The sequence below is a fragment of the Amblyraja radiata genome, chromosome 32 (assembly GCF_010909765.2).
Source record: "Amblyraja radiata isolate CabotCenter1 chromosome 32, sAmbRad1.1.pri, whole genome shotgun sequence".
Lineage (NCBI taxonomy): Eukaryota > Metazoa > Chordata > Chondrichthyes > Rajiformes > Rajidae > Amblyraja > Amblyraja radiata.
In genome coordinates this window covers 9401963-9421658 of record NC_045987.1, presented here as the reverse complement: position 1 = coordinate 9421658, position 19696 = coordinate 9401963, and the positions used below count along the sequence as shown (strand labels likewise).

Genomic DNA, 19696 nt, shown 5'->3' with positions numbered 1-19696 from the left:
AAGGTGATGTGGAGAGATAAAGAACAATGAATGAAAGATATGCAAAAAAGTAACGATGATAAAGGAAACAGGCCATTGTTAGCTGTTTGTTGGGTGAAAATGAAAAGCTAGTGCGACTTGGGTGGGGGAGGGAAAGAGACAGAGGGAATGCCGGGGCTACCTGAAATCAATATTCATACCACTGGGCTGCAAGCTGCCCAAGCGAAATATGAGATGCTGTTCCTCCAATTTGCGTTTAGCCTCACTCTGACAATGGAGGAGACCTAGGACAGAAAGGGCAGTGTAGGAATGGGAAGGAGAATTAAAGTGTCCAGCAACCGGGAGATCAGGTAGGTTCAGGTGGGCTGAGCGAAGGAGTTCTGTGAAACGATCGCCCAGTCTGTGTATGGTCATCTCTCCTTTTGTTAGTGAGATGACTCACTGTATCTCTCTGTTCAACTGTTCACCTCCAACGTGACCCCACCACTCGCCACATCTTCCCATCTCCCCCAATGTTTGTCTTCCGCAAAGACCACTCCCTCCGCAACTCTCTTGTCAATTCTTCCCTTCCCTCCCGTACCACCCCCTCCCCGGGCACTTTCCCGTTGCAACCGCAAGAAATGCAACACCTGTCCCTTTACCTCCCCCTTCGACTCCATTCAAAGACCCAAGCAATCGTTCCAGGTGCGACAGAGGTTCACCTGTATCTCCTCCAACCTCATCTACTGCATCCGCTGCTCTAGATGTCAGCTGATCTACATCGGTGAGACTAAGCGGAGGTTGGGCGATCGTTTCGCCGAACACCTCCGCTCGGTCCGCAAGAACCTACCTGACCTCCCGGTGGCTCAGCAATTCAATTCCCCCTCCCATTCCCAATCCGACCTCTCTGTCCCGGGTCTCCTCCATTGCCAGAGTGAGCAACAACGGAAATTGGAGGAACAGCACCTCATTGGAGGAACAGCAGGGGAGCCTGCATCCGGCGGGCATGAACATTGAATTCTCCCAATTTTGTTAGCCCTTGCTGTCTCCTCCCCTTCCTTAGCCCTCGAGCTGTCTCCTCCCATCCCCCAGCCCTCGGGCTCCTCCTCCTCCTTTTTCCTTCCCTCTCTCCGCCACCCCCTATCAGTCTGAAGAAGGGTTTCGGCACGAAACGTTACCTATTTCCTTCGCTCCATAGATGCTGCTGCACCCGCTGAGTTTCTCCAGCATTTTTGTGTACCACTGTATCGCTCTGTTCTCCTGCAGCTCACCATTGTGAGTTATTCCCTGTGAGCCTGCAGATACTTTTTTTCTCACCTCACATCAAGATTGATTGTGAAATGATGAACAGATTCAGGAATCAAGCTGCCTTTGCCTGCCACCCCTTATGAATCAAAGGACATAGAATTTAGTGGTCTGCACTCCCAATGCCATTCCCACTAAGCAGAACTACTAGGCTTGAAAACATTCTGAATGACAAATAGTTTATTTAACTAAAACATAGGAAGGCAAATTATAATGCCAATCAGCTTAAAGTATACATCTCATTATAAATCATAACCAGTTTAGAATTGCAATGATCACAGGATAGATTCTGAAAAATGGTTGAGTTTAATCTTTCTGCAGCCTTGGAACTATCTAGGTTTTGGTGTTCCTTCGTGTTTACCAATCAATTTAACAATTTGAATACATCCTGTCAAATTACATTCCTGAAGCGTACCAGGCTGTTTGAATTCTTAACACACTATGTTTAGAGTCACTTTAAAACATTTTGCTTACTGGCAAGGAGAAAGAAAAATAAAATCAGTGGCTCGTAGAGCTGCTTCTTCACAGTGCCAGAGACTCGGGCTCGAACCTGACCAGTGTAGGGAGTGGGTGTGAAAGTGGGAGACACACAGAACGAGTGTGAACAGAGGATCAATGCGTGGCATGGATTCTGTGGGCCGAAGGGGCTATTTCCACATGATATTCAATAGTCTTACCTCCAGACTTGCTTGGAACATGCTGGTCATTATTTGATCATGTGGCCCAGAGCGGTACAACAAAGTCAGGTGGATGTAGAAGCAGCCCAGATACAAGATTATTGGGAGGACTAGAAGTGCACATACACGGGCCACGATGTGATAAAACACTGTGACCTGCAAATGAGATTTAGAGAAATTGCAAGGCTTAGTCTTCAAACTAGACAATGTGGTAATAAAGAGAAAAGAAAATCCAATCAACTGGCCAATTTTTTCAGTCCACAATGCAAGCACAGAGGCCTCCATTTCCATGTTCTAATTAAAAAAAGTTAAAGTTATATTGCATTATTCTAGTACATTTTTCTTTGGCAAGAAATAAAATGAAGTTACTGGGAGTAAACAAAATCCAAAAACACACTTATTAGAACAATGATTAATATGTTGCCAAACGAAAACTATATGTGAGAAGTACTGACAAAATACATTTGATTTTTATCAGATCATCGACCTGTAGTATTGATAGTTTTGCTCCACAGATGCTGCCTGACCTGTAAATCCTTCCAGCATTTCGAATGTGCATACAGTTTTTGTTTTCCCCTATTCCCAACAAGGATAATCCCTCTCTATCTATATTGTTAGATAGCTTTGGAGCTGTTTCTTTTCACTCCATGTCTGCAACAGTTAGGTCATTTGATTGAATTTCAAAGGGATTGTCAAATTCATTCGGCTTCCATGAGAATCACTTGTGAAACTCATCCCAAGCCGGAGCTCAGACATAATTGCAACATAAAATAGGCAACTCTTACAGGAGCTAGATTTTAGCTCAAGAGTTCAAGAATGTTTAACTGTCATATGTACCGGGAGCAGAATAACGACATCCTTCCTCAAGGTGCCTGGAAAGATGCAACAAATAAGAATGCCATTATTCCAGTCCCAATGCATGACAATTAACCATTCTTGAACTTATAAGCTAAAAGTTCACAATTATTTACAACTGCCCCCTACTTTAGAAGAACGCAATTATCTGCATTTCCCCATTTAGATTACTTACACTCGCAGCACAGACTTCAAATGACCACCCGACATAACAGTTAACTATTGCAATGGGCCTTCAGACTGAATTCTAATGTGAATAACACCAAGGGAGATCTGAACAAACGGATGAGCGAACAAAGTAATATTCAAACTGTCTTAAAAAATAGGTACATCTCGAACAAGGGAGGAACCATTTGTCAAAGGAGGAACCAATTGCAGAGTAGTCAGCTTCACCTATTTCGCCAACATTACTACCTCACCCACATTAGTCTTAGTGCAATCTTCCGTAGACCTGGTGAAACAGCTGAAGTTCCCACAGCACATTGCCACGACCACCCTGAGGCCAGATATCCTCCTGGTCTCAGAGGCGACCAAAAACATCGTCTTGTTGGAACTGACAGTGCCGTGGGAGGACTGTCTGGAGGAGGCCCACGAGAGGAAGATGGCCAAGTATGAAGAGCTGGTCATAGACTGCCGCAAGCAGGGCTGGAAGGCAAGGTGTATGCCCATCGAGGTTGGCTGCAGAAGTTTTGCAGGGCAATCGTTCTACAAAGCCTTGAGTGCACTGGGCATCAACGGAGTGGCGAGTAGAAGGGCCATCAAGAACACCACAGAGGCAGCGGAGAAGGCCTCGAGATGGCTCTGAATCAGGAGAGAAGGTCCATGGGGAGGAGTGAATGCCACCTGAACACAAGTCGTGGTCTGATCAACCATGGCTGGGTCCCCTGGGTGAGGGTGTCTGATGTTGAAAGACCTGAAACATCCAATGACCCTAGGTTACATCACTGATGATGTGTTCAGGAGCATCTATAGATGTATTTGTATCAAATTGTGTAACATCCAGGTTCAGGAGCAGCTTATTCCCAACCATCAAACACAACAACCTCCAACTAAACTCAGAATTACATATAGACTTGGGAGGTGGGGTTGCTTTTATCTTGTCCTATTGTTTTTGTTCATGTTGAAGTTTTTTGTTGTTTATTATGGTATTTACTGCAGAATACTAGATTTATATATCTGTTGTGCTGCTGCAAGTAAGAATTTTAATGTTCTGTTTTGGAACATATGGCAATAAAATGCTCTTGACTCAAATTGGCTTTAGCATTTCATTATTTATCTCGTGACTTTAATGTAGGGAAACAAAATCTGACACTGACTTACAAATAAATATTTTTAGAACCAATAATTAAATAGTTGAATCTTAAGGACATTGAGGAAGAGGGATGAAGAGGTTTAAAGTGGGAATCCAGAGCTTAAGGCCATGGCAGTTTAAGATATGACCACGAGTGGTGAATTGAATAAAATGACAAATGCTCATGAAGCCAGAACTGGAAGAACACAGACATCTCGCAATGTCAAAGGGCTGGAGATCATAAAAAATCATGATCTTGGAAATCTTAAATAAATGGAGAAAATGCTGAAAAAGCACCAAAGGTTAGGCAGCATCCGTGGAAAGGAAAACACAATTAGCGTTTTACGTTGAAGACCCTTCATCACAACTGGAATAATAATCGATTACATAAATCCATGTCCTTATCCCAACATAGTAACTGACATTTCAATTTAGTTAATAACACACAGCAGGATAATTCTGATGAAGAGTATTTGACCTGAAATGTTACCTATTTCTCTGTACATAATTACTGCCTGATCTATTGTGGGCTATTAACTGAATATAAATGTCTAAATTTAATCTAAACTGAATATAAATGGTACTATGGTACAATTTGAATTTGGGTCACTTGAATGTTAGTCCAGGCCTCTGGATTACAATTCTGGTAACTTAAACACTGAGACTACCACTGCACTCTTGTACTTACCACAGCAATACCACAGTATACGAGTTATTAAAGATGTACTCTAAAGCTCAAAAAACATAAATTAATTGATTTACCATATAATGTCTCCATCACACAAAATTAAACATAAACGGTAGCTTAGATACCTACATTTGATAATGTTGTATCCCCAATTAGCTTCCATGTATGTACTCCAGCAATAGCCAACAGAAGCAAGTATGTGAATAAGCCCATGTATTTTACCCTGCAAACATATCAAAACAAAAATAGCCATTGGATTTGAAGTCCCAAGTTAACATTTCTAATTAAGCTAACAAAAGTCATAGCTTTCCACATTTAAGATTAAATGATAATGAATTACAAACAACTTGCCCTTCGAGCCAGCACCGCCATGCAATGTGATCATGGCTGATCAGCCCCAATCAATACCCCGTTCCTGCCTTCTCCCCATATCCCCCGACTCCGCTATCTTTAAGAGCCCTATCTAGCTCTCTCTTGAAAGTATCCAGCGAACTGGCCTCCACCGCCCTCTGAGGCAAGGAATTCCACAACTCTCTGTGTGAAAAAGTGTTTCCTCATCTCAGTTCTAAATGGCTTACCCCTTATTCTTAAACTGTGTCCCCTGATTCTGGACTCCCCCAACAGCAAGCTACAATGTAATATTACAACAAATGATTAAAAACTTCCATCAAAAAGTTAGGCTTTAAGAAAGAGGAAAGGATGAGATGGAAAAATATTTCAGGAGGTAACTGCAGAGGTTAGCAGCTCTGTTTCAGAGTTCTCTAGGGCCTATCGCAAAGTAGACTCTAGCTTTCTCAAGTGGTCAAGACCAAAGCAGTAGTTAAGAGGGAATTAACTCTGCTGCTCTCTTCAAACAACCTATCACCCTCACCCTAGCCATTTCCTTTTCTCTCTTCCATTTTGTGAGAAGATACAGGTGCTTGACAGCTCAAATATCCAGACTTAAGAATAGCTTCTTCCCTGCTACTGACAGACCACTGAACCAATCATCTCTTTCACACCTCATTCCCGGAGGTGCTGTCACATATTCTTAACTCTACTGCATTCACTGATTCTGCTATTGTACTTTTGCTCTGGGATCCTGTCCATAACAATGGTTCCTTAAATGTAACTTTATGCAACTAATTCTTCCACATTTTCAAGATTAAAATTACTTTCCTTTGGGCATTCTGTCAGTGGTTTAAATCACTTAACCTCAAATTTTCAACTCACTCCCATGAAGTAGTAGTTATTTTATGTACCCACCCTCTTAAAACCGCTCGCTGTGACTGTCTAGTCAATGATTTAAATCATCTCCTCAGTTTTTCAATCCACTTTCCAGAAACAGTAAGTATGTCTGTAATCCATCAAAGTATCGATTCATAAATTTCTCTTACATTCTCCTATCCAACAAAGAAACAACCCAATGGTTTAAATAGTCTCCTGCAAGGTGTTTCTGTGATAAGGCGCATATGATCCGCACTAGACTATTCCATATGATCAGCGGTGAGACTCCTGGCTGAATTTTCTCCTCTCTTATCATAGAGATCCTTCAATGTTGAACCTTCAATGTCAACCTGGCTGAGAGCAGCCAACCCCACTTAGAACAGCATTAAATGTATGAGCTCTCTAGTATTAATTACTCAGCTACATTGCAGTACACAAAGAGATCCCAAATTTCCATTTCATCTGCTTCGTAATTAAATTAAAATAACCATTAAGTAAATTATGCTTATCCATGTAGGAGAAATGCTGCAATCTTAGCCTTGCAAAGGTTAAAATTCAGGAACATTAGTTCAGCAGACACATTTATTTGCAGTCTATATGCTGAGCAGATAAGCAAGCAGCAATAAGCGAGTTTGGTATTCCGAAAAACGCAAGGAATCATGGGATTTGTCAAAGTTCATTCGAGACAAAAAAGCGAACTGGGGTGCCAGGTAGCAGGAGATCAGGGTGTAACAGCGAAAGAGGGGGTAGATACGTGTGAGAGACAGGGGGAAAGACTGGACCGGCGGGGAGACGGTAATAGGTGGGGGGAGAGAAAGGGAGGGGAGAGAGAAAGGGGGTGAAAGATGTGCGTGTTTGTGTTTTGCTCACAGATGTGTTTAGTTTAACATTCTGCGGAGGGTGTTGGGGTTTGCACCTTGGTTGCAGAGGCAGGCAATGTCCTTCAGTCCCTCCCTCCAATCTGGGGCGGGGAGATGGAGGGATTGTCCTAGAGCCGGGGAGTTCTTCCGGAGACGGGGTGTCCGGGACCTGCAGTGAAGCTGCGATAGCGAGTTCATCTCTCCTCATCTCTCTTCCCATCCCTCTCCCCATCTCTCCCCCCGCCGCCTCGCCTTTACCCGCGGACAGGCGTCGCTCTGTAGGAAGGAACTGCAGATGCTGGTTTATACCGAAGGTAGATACAATGTGCTGGAGTAACTCAGAGGGACGGGCAGCATCTTTGGAGAAAAGGAATAGGTGACGTTTCGGGCCGAGACCCTTCTCCAGAGATGTTGCCTGACCCACTGAGTTACTGCATTTTGTGTGTATACCCATTGATGACTAGTGCTCGGCTTTCACCGGCATCGAGGGGGTTAACCGACAGCCACTGGATAAGGCGAGAGTGTAGCAGACGGACCCCGGCCCGTAGGGGAATGGGTTCCTCGGGAGTTGTAGCAGAGTTGAGCTGGAGTTAGTGCTTCTTGTCAATGGCCTCCTCCTGCACCTATTTTCTATGTTTCTTCTCCACGCTGGCTGTAAGCCTGGGGCCGCCACTGCTCTGGGCCAGTATCCCATCAGTCCAGGGTCACCCCAGACATCTCCGATTGCCCCCGGACAGGGATGCGACACTCGGGAGGGGATGGGGACGGTAGTGAGACTCCGTTCATAAATCTGCCTCCTGGGGTTATGCTGGAGGGGTGCATGGTTTGCCCCTGTATAATAATTGTATAACCCAGGAGGGAAGCCCGAGTGAGAATGGAACCCATACACCCAGGCTGAGGGGTACCAGACCGTGATTCATTACATTGTCACTGCTGAAATTTCTGCATGGACCAGTGAAGAAGGGAGAACTAGTGTCGCTAACTCCAGTTGCAATTCAACAGTGCTCGCAGCACCGAAGACCTGGTTCGATCCTGATGAAATGCAGGTCTGTAAACAGCCAGCAGCTCGCCTGCCGAGAATGTTTATCTCCAGTGACCTATGACCTGGGCATGCGCAGTCGGAATGCCAAACTCGCTTATTGCTGCATGATATACATATGTGAAGGAACTCACCCAATAGCAAATGCACATGCTGTTCCAGTTAGGAAAAGCCAAGACCACCACTTCACTGAAAATGAGCTGAAACAAAATGTAATTGATGAAAGGCATTAATGTCTATACTGCACACTTTCCATAATTTACAACATAAAATATTACAGTAATGGCTCATCATACCTGTTTTTCTGTATATTGTAGAATTTCAGATAAGACAAGACCGCCAGCAGTGCAAAGAAAATGAGAATGGGTTCCAGAAGCATAAACCGTGACTGGGTTATTAAGGAGTTTTCTATTTGGAAAAAGAGAACTGCAATATTGGAACGGCATAAATGTTGTACAAATACATACTACTTGTTATGCAGACACTGCACAATGGTAGAAATGAAATCTAGCACACTCTCAACACGAACAGTTGCATTGATATATGGATTTGGAGACGGGGCTGATTTTGCACATGGGATATTATGTCTTACACATATGACTTGCATTTTTTGACAAGTAACCAAAAAGGTTAACGAGGGCAAAGCCATAGACGTTGTCTCAATGGACTTCAGCAGGGCCTCTGATAAGGTTTTGCATGGTAGGCTGCTCTGACAGATTAGATTGCATGGTATCCAGGGAGAGCTAGCTGGCTAGACAGAAAATTGGCTTCATGGAAGGAAGCAGAAGGTGATGGTGATAGGCTGGTTTTCAGACTGGAGGCCTGTGAAGTGGTGTGCCTCAAGGATCATTGCTGGGCCCTTTGGTGTTTATGGTATATATCAATTATTTAGATTAGAATGAACATGGCCTCCCCAGGGGAAAATAAAAGAAAGGTACTTGAATAGATCATACGAATCACACTCCTGATAATGATTAGTAACCTGTTATGGAGACAGAGGTAATATAAATAAAATAACTGCTGCTGTAAGTAAACCTCATTCTGTACAACTGTAAAAGGGGATTCTCAACACCATACTCAGCAAAGAGTATAATAGTATATACTTTCTTACCCTGGATATTAACCATCTCTATAATACTAAAACTCTTCCTATTGTTTGTGTTTGTGCCAACAATGTGTCAATCTGCTTTTCCTATCTTCTTCCAAACGCTAGGCCACGGCCTTCCCATTTTCACATATCCTACTCACATTTTTCCCGTTGTGGCGATAAACATCTTCCCGTCGCATTCCCACCTATATTTCCGATTATATTAATCCTTTAAATTTTAAAAACAGCCCCAAAAACTCACTCACCTCACTCCCACCTTCTCTACCCCCTCCCTCTCTAGCCCCCTCCGCCTCCCTCTCTTGGGATTGGTGGGCGGATGAAGAGGAGGAGGAGGGAGTGCTGGGGAATGAGGAGAAATGAGCCGCGCCTGTTCAGTTGGGGGCTATGCATGAGTGGTGCAATATTGCGTTGGGGGAACGGGTGAGTGGTGGAATCTTGGTCTAGTTAAATATAAAATGTTAACGTCATAACACTTAAAATAACTCAAATATTTCATTTTCATTTAATTATGCTATCAAATTACCAAACATGATAAGGAGGGCAGCAACAAGAGCAGAGGTGTGAGAATACTTGAGTTCTACGATAATCTGGTATGCCAGCGAGATGCAGAGAGCCCCAGCCAGAGCTGGAAAGAGCCTCAAGTTCCAAACTGGGACAGTCCCTGTGTATTCTAAGCAAAAGAAAACACAAATGTTACACCATTGTGAAATGTGAATATTTGTGAATCATAGTAAACACACAATCAGCGAAAACCTTCCCCATGTTTAACTGATATTCCAACTCAACCACAGAATATGAGAAATAGAAACAGAGGCCCTCAAAGGGTCTTGGACCTGAAACGTTAAATCGGTTTCTCTTTCCACAATCTGCCAATTGTTTTCAGCATTTTCTGTTTTTAGTTCAGACTTTTCCACGTTTGTGCACATTTTAAACAGAATGACAGGAAAGCGACTATTGAAAGAAGGAGAATTTACCTGATGACCCATCTGCCCATCTAACCTGGAGTTCAAGATGCTGCTGATTGTAGATCTTGGGAGCACAAGAAGATTATTATCTAACGACAAGTGGATAATGAGTGGAACCTGACTCCAAATTGACAGAAGTAAGATCAAGACATCAAGGTGATATTTAGATATTCTCTGGCTCACAGCTTAGTGATTACAATACATGACCACTCGAGTAGTGGACACTGGAATTCCGTGCCTGGAAGGATGCGGTAGAAATGTGTGTAGTGGGATTCAGTTTGCTAAAGAGGACTGCAAAAATCGATTAAAGGGCATGACAATAAATCAACAATAGCACACATCCAAGGACACATTTCATATATTCAACCAAGTGCGCTCCAGTGATCAAAGAAAGTCTCTGCAAGAAGGATGCACCATCCGTGGCTAACTAAGGAAAATGCAAGATGGAAAGAAAATGTATATACTGCTTTAGATAGGCACATGCAAATGCAGGGAATGGAAGGATATAGATCATGTGGCTGTTCGGTTGCTGTACTGTTCTATGTTGCAAAGATTAATGGTCAGCCAGAGGATTGGAACATTTTTCAGAAACCGATAAAGATTGACAAATAAAGAGGGAGATGTTTGAGTTTTAAGATTAAACTATTAAATAATTAAAGAAATATAGCAAGTATATAAAAAGTGAAAGTTACTCTTACCCCAACCACTCAACAAATGTAGATCAATATGGTTAAATTATGCTATTTCAATATAAACAACCTAATGGATTCAAACTAAGGCATTATCTGTAAAAGAAAAAAACAAAAATGCTGGAAATACTCAGGTTATGAAGGTTGTGTGGACAGAAAAGCAGAGTTAACATTTCAGGCTGATGACATTTCGTTTGATTAATTCTTGTTTCTCCCTCTCAACAATTGCTGCCCGACCTGCTGAGTATTTCCATAATTTTCTATTTTTATTTCAGATTTCCAGCATCTGTAATTTATTGCCTTTAGAAAGCTCTAACAAACCCAAATATATATTTATGGCCTGACTTTAAATTTTGATTACAGCCACAAATATTTTATCCAAATGGATTCAATATTGCAACAGGAAAGAATCAATATGGATGTATGTTCTAAAATACACAGGTAACAAAGTGTCCTTGCATCAATGTCAGAAGTTGAAAATGCATGACTATGGGCACAACAGTGAAAGTATAAACATATTTTATAAGTATGTTACTTTCTCCAGGAGGCATCATTAATACACATTAGCAGAACACTCAATGATCCATTCAAAGCCAGTAGGTGGCATATGTGCAACAGGTAAAAGTATTTAGTGTGTGTTGTTTTCCTTATACAGGTCCACCACCGATTTTCTGGCATCCTTGATTCCAGTCTTTCTGGATTATCCATTTTGCAGGACCTGTCAAGGCATCTGAGAGAAGTTCAATGGTATCGGAACAGTACCTCAGCACCGGGGAGTCTCACTTAGTTTGATACTGCTAACTTCCACTTTGCTACAAAATACGGTGAAAAAGAGCAATGATTCCCACCTGCACCAATTCTATTCCAAGCAAAATTTCCATCAAAACCACCGAGATAAGCTGAAAATGAAACAGATGTGCATAGTAATTAGTATTCATTAATCAATCAATCAACATTTAAAAAAATGGCAAATGACTAAATGGCAATTTTCCATTTTTCCATTTATTGAATGCTGTACATTCTAACTCAGCTTGTGCTGTGCGGTAGCATACACCCTTCAACAAACCTTCAACAAACTGCACAATTTGCATATTGCTTAAATGCAATGCCAAGTTACAAACTAAAATTTAGTTTTGCCAACCATGCAAAGAATTTCACTATGCATTTGGCATATGTGACAACAACTGCATCACTGAACCATCTATTCTTTCTCCCGAGACCATCAACCTCGTCAGCTGATTTATTTCATTTCAGGCAGTATTAAGGAAAATGTAAGAGCATATGACACTGAAAAAGCTTTGGTGCAGAAATAGGCTAGGTATAGTAGTGAAGACCCGTGCTCCAGAACTAGCCACACTTCCACCAAAGCTGTTCTAATGCACTTACAAAAGTTGCATCTAATCAACGAGGTGGAAAACTGAGCCAATAGTCTTTTGACAAAAGCAGCACCAATTCAATACAGCTCTAAGAGTCTGCTGTCAATAAGCGAGTTCGGTATTCCGATTGTGCATGATCAGGTCATAGGTCACTCGCCATAAACATTTTCGTTAGCGGATCTGCTGTGTGTTATCAGAACTTCGTTTTCATCCCTATTTTCCAGCTTTGATTCTTCTCGGTAAGAAAAACTGCTCTCAAACTATGAATTAGTTGTATTTATTGTTCCATTTTATAAAGCTACAATGATTTTGTCGTTTTTTATAGATTTATGCGTCGGTGAGTGCTTTATGCTTCATGCTGCTCCGTGGGGTCGGGGTCCGTGGTCAAGCCCGGGTCTCGGGCGCTGAGGAGTTGCTGCTTGGCCATCCCCGTCCCCTCCCGGGTGTCCCGTCCCTGTCCAGAGGTGTTGGGCCGGGCTCGCAGCCGGCGCGGGGGGGGGGGAGGCGCTGGCTCCAGCGGGCCGGGGACCGGCGGCTGCGCCTCTCTCCTTCTGCAGTGGCTATCGGTTTGGCCTTTATTAAAATCTGACAATGTGCACTTTAACCATATGTGATTTTTTTTCTGTTACAAATCTCAAATTGTGAAGTACAGAGGCAAATAAATAAATTATGGGTCTTTGTCCCAAACATTATGGAGGGCACTGTATGTCGACAGTGCCTGTCCTTGACAACGAGGCAGTATTTGACCAAATATGGAATAAAGCCCAAATAAAATTGAAGTCAGTAAGAATCACCAACATCCTTTTGTTACCATTGTTACCATAGACAAAAACATTTGATAATTTCATGGTAACTTCAAAATTAAACTACTGGACTATAGATTCAGACACAATTTCAAATTTAAGCACAAATTAAATAAATCTGGAACTTTGCAAATAAAGTTAATCATATTAAAGGTAGCCATGAAACTATCAGATTATCATTAAAAATGCGCCTGGTTCACCAACATCCTCCAGGGAAACAAATTTGCTACTTTTACCTAATCTGTCCTTTATATGTCTCCAGACCATTGTGAATGACTCTTAACTGTCTCCTCGGCTTAGGGAAAATTAATAATGGGCAATAAATAGTGATTTCAACAACATTCATATCCCATAAATAATTATTTTTTGGAATATATTTGAATACGCTTAGTTTAGATATTCAGCAAGGAAACAGGTCCTTCGGCCCACCGAGTCCGCACTGAACATCGATCACATGCCCATTAATTCTATCCTATACACTGGGAGCAATTACAGAAGCCAATTAATCTACAAACCTGTACATCTTTGGTGCGTAGGTGGAAACTGGAGCATGGGAGAAAACCCACGTAGTCACAGGGAGAAGATACATACACTGTACAGACAGGACCCATAGTCCATGCCAACCTGTTCACAGTAATTCTATGTTATCCCACTTTCTCATCCACTCCTTTCATACTTGAGGCAATTTTGCAGAGGCCAATTAACCTACAACCCCACAGGGATGTGGAGTAAACTGGAGTACTCGGAGAAAACCCACGATGTCACAGGGAGAACATGCAAATGCCACACAGACAGCACCTGAGGTCAGGATCAAACCCAGGTCTCTGGCTCTGTGAGGCAGCAGCTCTCCCAGCCCAAATCTTAGGGAAGTCAATAATCTTGTACCAACAAAGCCAAAGAATACATAATATGAACAAAAAAGTAAAATAAGATGAACATTTACGCCTTTTGGTCTATTATCAGAAACTTTAAACATTTCTTTGCTATTCTTCAAACCGTGAGGTTTGATTTCTATTGATTGTTAGTGGTAACAAAATGACTTTAATGGTACAATTATTTTAAAACTTTTCTTTAGAAGTTTCCTTACCTCCAAGAGCCAGAATCATGTGGCCAAGGGGTGGTCCACTGTCATCAATAAAAAACGTTTGTTTCATGTACAATGAAACAAATTGTCCATAATAAACTTCATCAAACCTGGGAGGAGAATTTAGATACCATAATCAATAAACTGCTGAAGAACAGGAAAATACTGAGCCGATAGTATAATGCTTTATTTTTCATGACAAATCCAACAAAAAGATTGAAACTACTTTTTAATCACACAAACCAGACATCCCACCATTGACTCCATCTACACTTTATGCTGCCTCGGGAAAGCAGCCAATATGGCGACTTGTTCCGTCCCGTTCATTCCTTCTTCTTCCCATTCCCATTGGGCAGAAGATACAGAACAGTGAAAGCACGCACCACCAGACTCAGGAACTGCTTATTCCCCTCTGTTATCAGGCTTCTGAACATTCCTTCCATAAGCTAGGGTACAGTCTGTTTCACCCATACTCCATTGCAGACTTTGGACCCTCCAGAACTGGTGCACTACAGTGCTGTACTCTCCACTCCTTATCTTTCCTTTTGTTCTACTTATTGTACTTGAGTTTGACTTGATTATAATTATGTCGGCAGTGCCTGTCCTTGAATTATGACTTTTTAAACCCAAAAGAATCAACATAATTTAAAAAAATAGAAACAGATGTGAAATATAAATATATGCTTTACACATTAGTGGTTCTGTTTTAAAAACAATATAAAACATCTACATCCTTACATGGCCCTTGATAATGGAGTAAGAGACCACAAGCACCTGAGACCTTTGATAACTTGCAAAACAGATAACTTGCATGAAAAATAACACCTTTGGAACAAGCAATATCTACTTACACAATAGCTCGAGGATATTGCAGTCCCCACAGTCTGCTTCCAATTCCTAGGACAGTAAGGATGGCTAAAACCACATCAATCTGCACTGTGATTACAATTGGCATTTTCAGCAAATCAACCATTTTCCCTGTTCTGCAAGAAATAACAGGCATTTATACAGATGAGTAGAAAATATCTCTCAAAACCTCATCAATCACCCCAGAACCCACAGAAACTGAATAGAAGACACAAATATGTGCCAAATGTTGCAATTGTATTATCTGAATCGGTTCAGGCAGAAGTCTTTCAATACCAACAACCACAGTTAATACTCCACTGCTTGCTTCATAAATTAGTCTGTAGATGTGAAATTGCACCACTGATGAACAACACGTACGTGTCAAATAAACAAAACTGCACAATTCTCATCCAATGCACCTCGTAGAATCCATAACATTAACTCTTAGCATTCACCCTTGCTGGAGATATATAATGTACAAGTTATCTATACAGTATCACTGCAGTAGTTCAGTCAGGTTTATGGTGCAGTTGGTATCAACAGATATTTGGATGGATCAATCATCATGGGGGAAACAGGGTTTGAAAAATGTCAAATTGAACACAGATAGTGCAATCTACCCAAGCCCAGGCTTTATTATTTACCACATCAAGGAGCCCCGTAGAATCCATGTAAAATGTCAAATCTTGCAAGATATAATTTACTAATAGGCGCCCTTCATATTAAGTACAGTGTTAGTTTAAACAGACGGCAAATGTCTGTCCATCAAATTCTGAGTTTATCCTGAACATCTCTGAAAGTCATGAGATCCACTGAAAAGAACATCTTACAACAAATATTTTTTTACTACATCAGGATCAAGTTAATTATCAGTGACATGAGAAACTATAAGCCTGTATTAGTTTAGTTGTGAGAAATATATAATGACTGAGTTTAACGGTTTAAGTACTCAGATGCATAGGCTGTTCTGCAGGTAAATGTGAACACTAGTGTTATCATCTCTCAAAGTGGGTTAGAGATATTTTTAAACTTGAATGAAAGAGGCGACATGTTTCCAAGTTCCAAGATGTGGAAGGTGCAAGGTGGGAGGTGGTGTGACCAAACATTAACCAGAGAGAGTTGACTGTACTGTCTGGGAGGAGGGAAGACAGATGGACTCAGTGGAGGGAGCAGTGGAAGGGGACAGTGGAGGAAGATAGGTCTGGACACTGGGGGGGGTTGTAGGGTCTGGGCAGTGGAGGGGGGGGGGCAGGGTGCAGGCAGTGGGGGGGGGGGGGGGCAGGGTGCAGGCAGTGGGGTGGGGGGGTAGGTGCGGGGCAGTGGGAGAGGGGGCAGTGGAGGGGGGTCAGGGTGCAGGCAGTGGGGGGGGGGCAGGTGGGGGAGGAGGCAGTGGGGGGGGGGGCAGGTGGGGGAGGGGGCAGTGGAGGGGGGGCAGCGTGCAGGCAAGTGGGGGGGGGGGGGGGGCAGGGTGCAGGCAGTGGAGGTGGCAGTGGAGGGGGGGGGGGGCAGGGTGCAGGCAGTGGGTGGGGGGGCAGTGGAGAGGGGGGGTGGCAGTGGAGGGGGGGGGGTTGTAGGGTCTGGGCAGTGGAGGGGGGGGGGGGGCAGGGTGCAGGCAGTGGGGGGAGGGGGGGGGGCAGGTGCGGGCAATGGGGGTGCGGGCAATGGGGGAGGGGGCAGTGGAGGGGGGGCAGGGTGCAGGCAGTGGGGGGGGGGGCAGGTGGGGGAGGGGGCAGTGGAGGGGGGGCAGGGTGCAGGCAGTGGGAGGGGGGGCAGTGGAGAGGGGGGGTGGCAGTGGAGGGGGGGCAGGTGCGGGCAGTGGAGAAAAGGTCCAGCCACTCTACGGTGGTGTTTAACCCGGTAATGCTCCGCTCGGGGTGGTCGGTTCCCGGACCCACGCTGTCACCCTGCTCCCCGCTCACTTCACGCTGCTGCCTCGGGGTTTCCTTCACTCGCGGGCCCGTCTCCGCTGCGCTGCCGACGGCGCGGCCGTTGCCGAGCTCCCGCCCGCCCCGGCCTGAGGCCGCGCATGCACGTGGGACAGGAACCCCGCCTCCCGGGCGGAGACTGCGCGGTGACGTCACCCGCTGCGTGGTCGCCGGGCAACCGCAATATGTCACGTGGTGGGGGGGGGTCGGTTGCGGGCTGTGGAGAAATAGTCCAGGCAGCCCAGACACAAAAGGCTGGAGTAACTCAGCGGGACAGGCAGCAGCAGCATCATCTCTACAGAGAGGGAATGGGTGACGTTTCAGGTCGAGACTCTTCTTCAAACCCACATATAGGGAGGTTGCACGGCCTCGAGGTCACGACCCGTGACCCGTACTGTTGCCACGCAACGCCAACTGGAGTACACGCGGTGAATGTCAGGTCAGCATTTACTGTGGCTGCCAGCACAGCCGGCCCTTCTTCTGTCCCAGCATCCGGACTCCGGGCCGTCTGGCCCCGCGGTCGGGGGGTCGGTTCGGTGTGTCACCCACTGCGTGTGACAGTGTGGCCGCACAGAGGGCGACGAGGGCGGCCCTGGCCGGACAGCGCTGTCCCATGGGGTGCACTCCTTCTGCCGCTTACACCTTGCTCGGGTTCAGAGCACTCAGTCACCCTCCACAATTATTTACAGCACAAAAAATTGTAATTTCAGCGGTTTTTAACAGGTAAGAAAGTACACGTTCTTACCTGTTAAAAACCGCCGAAATGGTCAATTTGAGCTGTAAATAATTGTAGTATTCTGGGTAACAGTGAGAGACATTTATCTTACTTCAGAATTCCAAAAGTGAGGAGAAATGATGGTAGAGAGAGAGTGAAGTGAGAGCAGAAGGGTCAACAACAGTGGTTGGCGAACATTGGCCGTGCAGATATCAAGATTGAAAATATTGGGAACTATCGCGTTTGCTCACTGCATTTCATCAACAGTAAGGCATTATTTGTGTTTTTTCTTGATCCCTTTGGTATCTAAAAAGTTTCAGAAGTCTGGCTGTAAAATTTAAAAATCGCCCATGATTCTCAAGTCGGTTTTTACATGCAAAAGGAAAACGCTTCTGAAGCTAAATTTATCATTTAAAAAAATCACAAGCCATAGATGGGTTTTGAATTACATTTTACTCAGATGCAAGCCAAAGAATGGCATAATTGTTAGCTGTTAATTGGACATAATCAGCCTCAGCAAATTGACAATATCTTTGAAAGGGAGTGGGTATTTAAGCTATCAGGACATTTTATTATTTGCCAAAATATACATCTCAATAGCATAATGATATAAAACTTATTTTTACACACACCACTCGTAAGTCTGGAGTTTTTTTAATGATAAATTTAGCTTCAGAAGCGTTTTCTTTTTGCATGTAAAAATCCACTTGAGAACCATGGACTGTTTTAAAATTTTACAGGCAGATTTATCACTTCTGAAACTTTTTAGATACCAAAGGGATCAAGAACAAACACAAATAATGCCTCTGTTGATGAAATGCAGTGAGAAAACGCGATAATTACCAATATTTTCAATCTTGATATCTGCACGGCCAATGTTCGCCAACCACTTCCACTGTCGCTTCTCTCTACTATCATTTATCCTCACTTTTGGAATTCTGATGTAGGATAAATGTCTGTTACCCAGATTTCCATAATTATTTACAGCGCAAAAATTGACCATTTCGGAGGTTTTTAACAGGTAAGAAAGTACGCGTTTCGTGTATTAACAGTGTATGCCGTAGGCTGTCAAGTCCTCCACATGGATTGAGTTGCTCCGTACGTCACGCCCTTTGACCCGATGACCTCACTTTCAACCCCCTATATTGGAGGAACAGCACCTTATATTCTGCTTGGGCAGTTTCTAACCCATATTTATTGGAGGAGCAGCACCTCATATTCCTCATGGGCAGCTCACAGCCCATATATATTGGAGGAACTGCACTTTATATTGCGCTTGGGCAGCTTACAGCCCAGCGGCATGAAAGTAGACTTCTCGAACTATTGTCAGCACCGTGTGGCGACCTTTGCATATCTTGTGCATACAAAACAAATAATCTCACCGTGACATGTGATAATAAAGTATCATTCATTCATCTTCAAGTAGCCGTCCCTCCCACCCAAGCTCTCTGGCGAGTCTCACTGCCCTCCTGATTCATTTTACTGTTCGTATACCTTTTTGTGACCTTACCCTCAGCCAACAATGAACCATTCCAGCAGGGTCTCGACCCGAAACATCACTTGTTCTCGCTCCAGCGCTGTTGCCTGTCCATCATTTTGTGTCTATCTACATTTCCTTGAGTAGCATATTTGATTTGTCGTTTTCACACCTTACCCTTCCATATCTCTGGTCTTCCTCTTCCCTGACGCTCAGTCTGTAGAAGGGTCTCAACCCGAAACATCACGTATTCCTTCTCTCCAGAAATGCTGCCCGTCCGACTATGAATAATGGAATGATTTGGAAGAAGTCTAGCTTCATTCTGCCAACAATGGGTGGCAATCAATTAAAATTATATTGTACAGTGTATAACTTTGGTCGACATAAAATAAACGCAATGCTGCAAGACTCCAAACAAACCAGGTTCATAGGGTAGCAGCTTACATCAAGATTGAGTATCCGATGTATCCAGGGGAGGTATCTAGGGTCCTTCCACTGCTGAACACTGAGCTGCAGAGTCTGGTGGAGACGCCCCTCAAACAAGGAAAGCAATATCACCCCAGGTGGGCACATGAGTAGCAACCGTGTTTTGTTTAGACAGATGGAAACCCTACTGAGTGTGACACTACTGCTTGTATAAACGCTGAGAATATCTCAGAGCTTTTGCAGATTTTTTTGTATGGATTTTTTATTCTGAATAAAAAGTTTATTTTTGGGGGAAAAAACGAGTGGCAAGAGTTTTAAATGTACACAACCTTTACACACTTTTGTACACACTTTTAAATGCACATACCAAAAGTATATTGATTTTTATATACTGTTTTTA

General features: G+C 43.5%; 1 protein-coding gene across 3 annotated transcripts in view; it reads right to left on the bottom strand.

Moving 5' to 3' along the window:
* pomt1 (protein O-mannosyltransferase 1) overlaps positions 1 to 16816 on the bottom strand; it is a 28694-nt gene extending 11878 nt beyond the window's left edge. Inside the window, exons 1-9 of one of the 3 annotated variants that reach the window (XM_033049256.1) lie at positions 16673 to 16816; positions 14756 to 14887; positions 13908 to 14014; positions 11490 to 11540; positions 9511 to 9657; positions 8176 to 8287; positions 8014 to 8079; positions 4904 to 4997; positions 1941 to 2096 (exon numbers count right to left, since the gene is read on the bottom strand). In XM_033049256.1, coding sequence (XP_032905147.1) covers positions 1941 to 2096; positions 4904 to 4997; positions 8014 to 8079; positions 8176 to 8287; positions 9511 to 9657; positions 11490 to 11540; positions 13908 to 14014; positions 14756 to 14877 — 855 coding nt within the window. In that variant the 5' untranslated portion in view covers positions 14878 to 14887; positions 16673 to 16816. Of the gene's footprint in view, positions 1 to 1940; positions 2097 to 4903; positions 4998 to 8013; positions 8080 to 8175; positions 8288 to 9510; positions 9658 to 9961; positions 11465 to 11489; positions 11541 to 13907; positions 14015 to 14755; positions 14892 to 16672 lie in introns of those variants that run through there. The other 2 variants (XM_033049257.1, XM_033049258.1) reach the window with 2 other exon arrangements.
* Positions 16817 to 19696: the final 2880 nt, after the last annotated feature.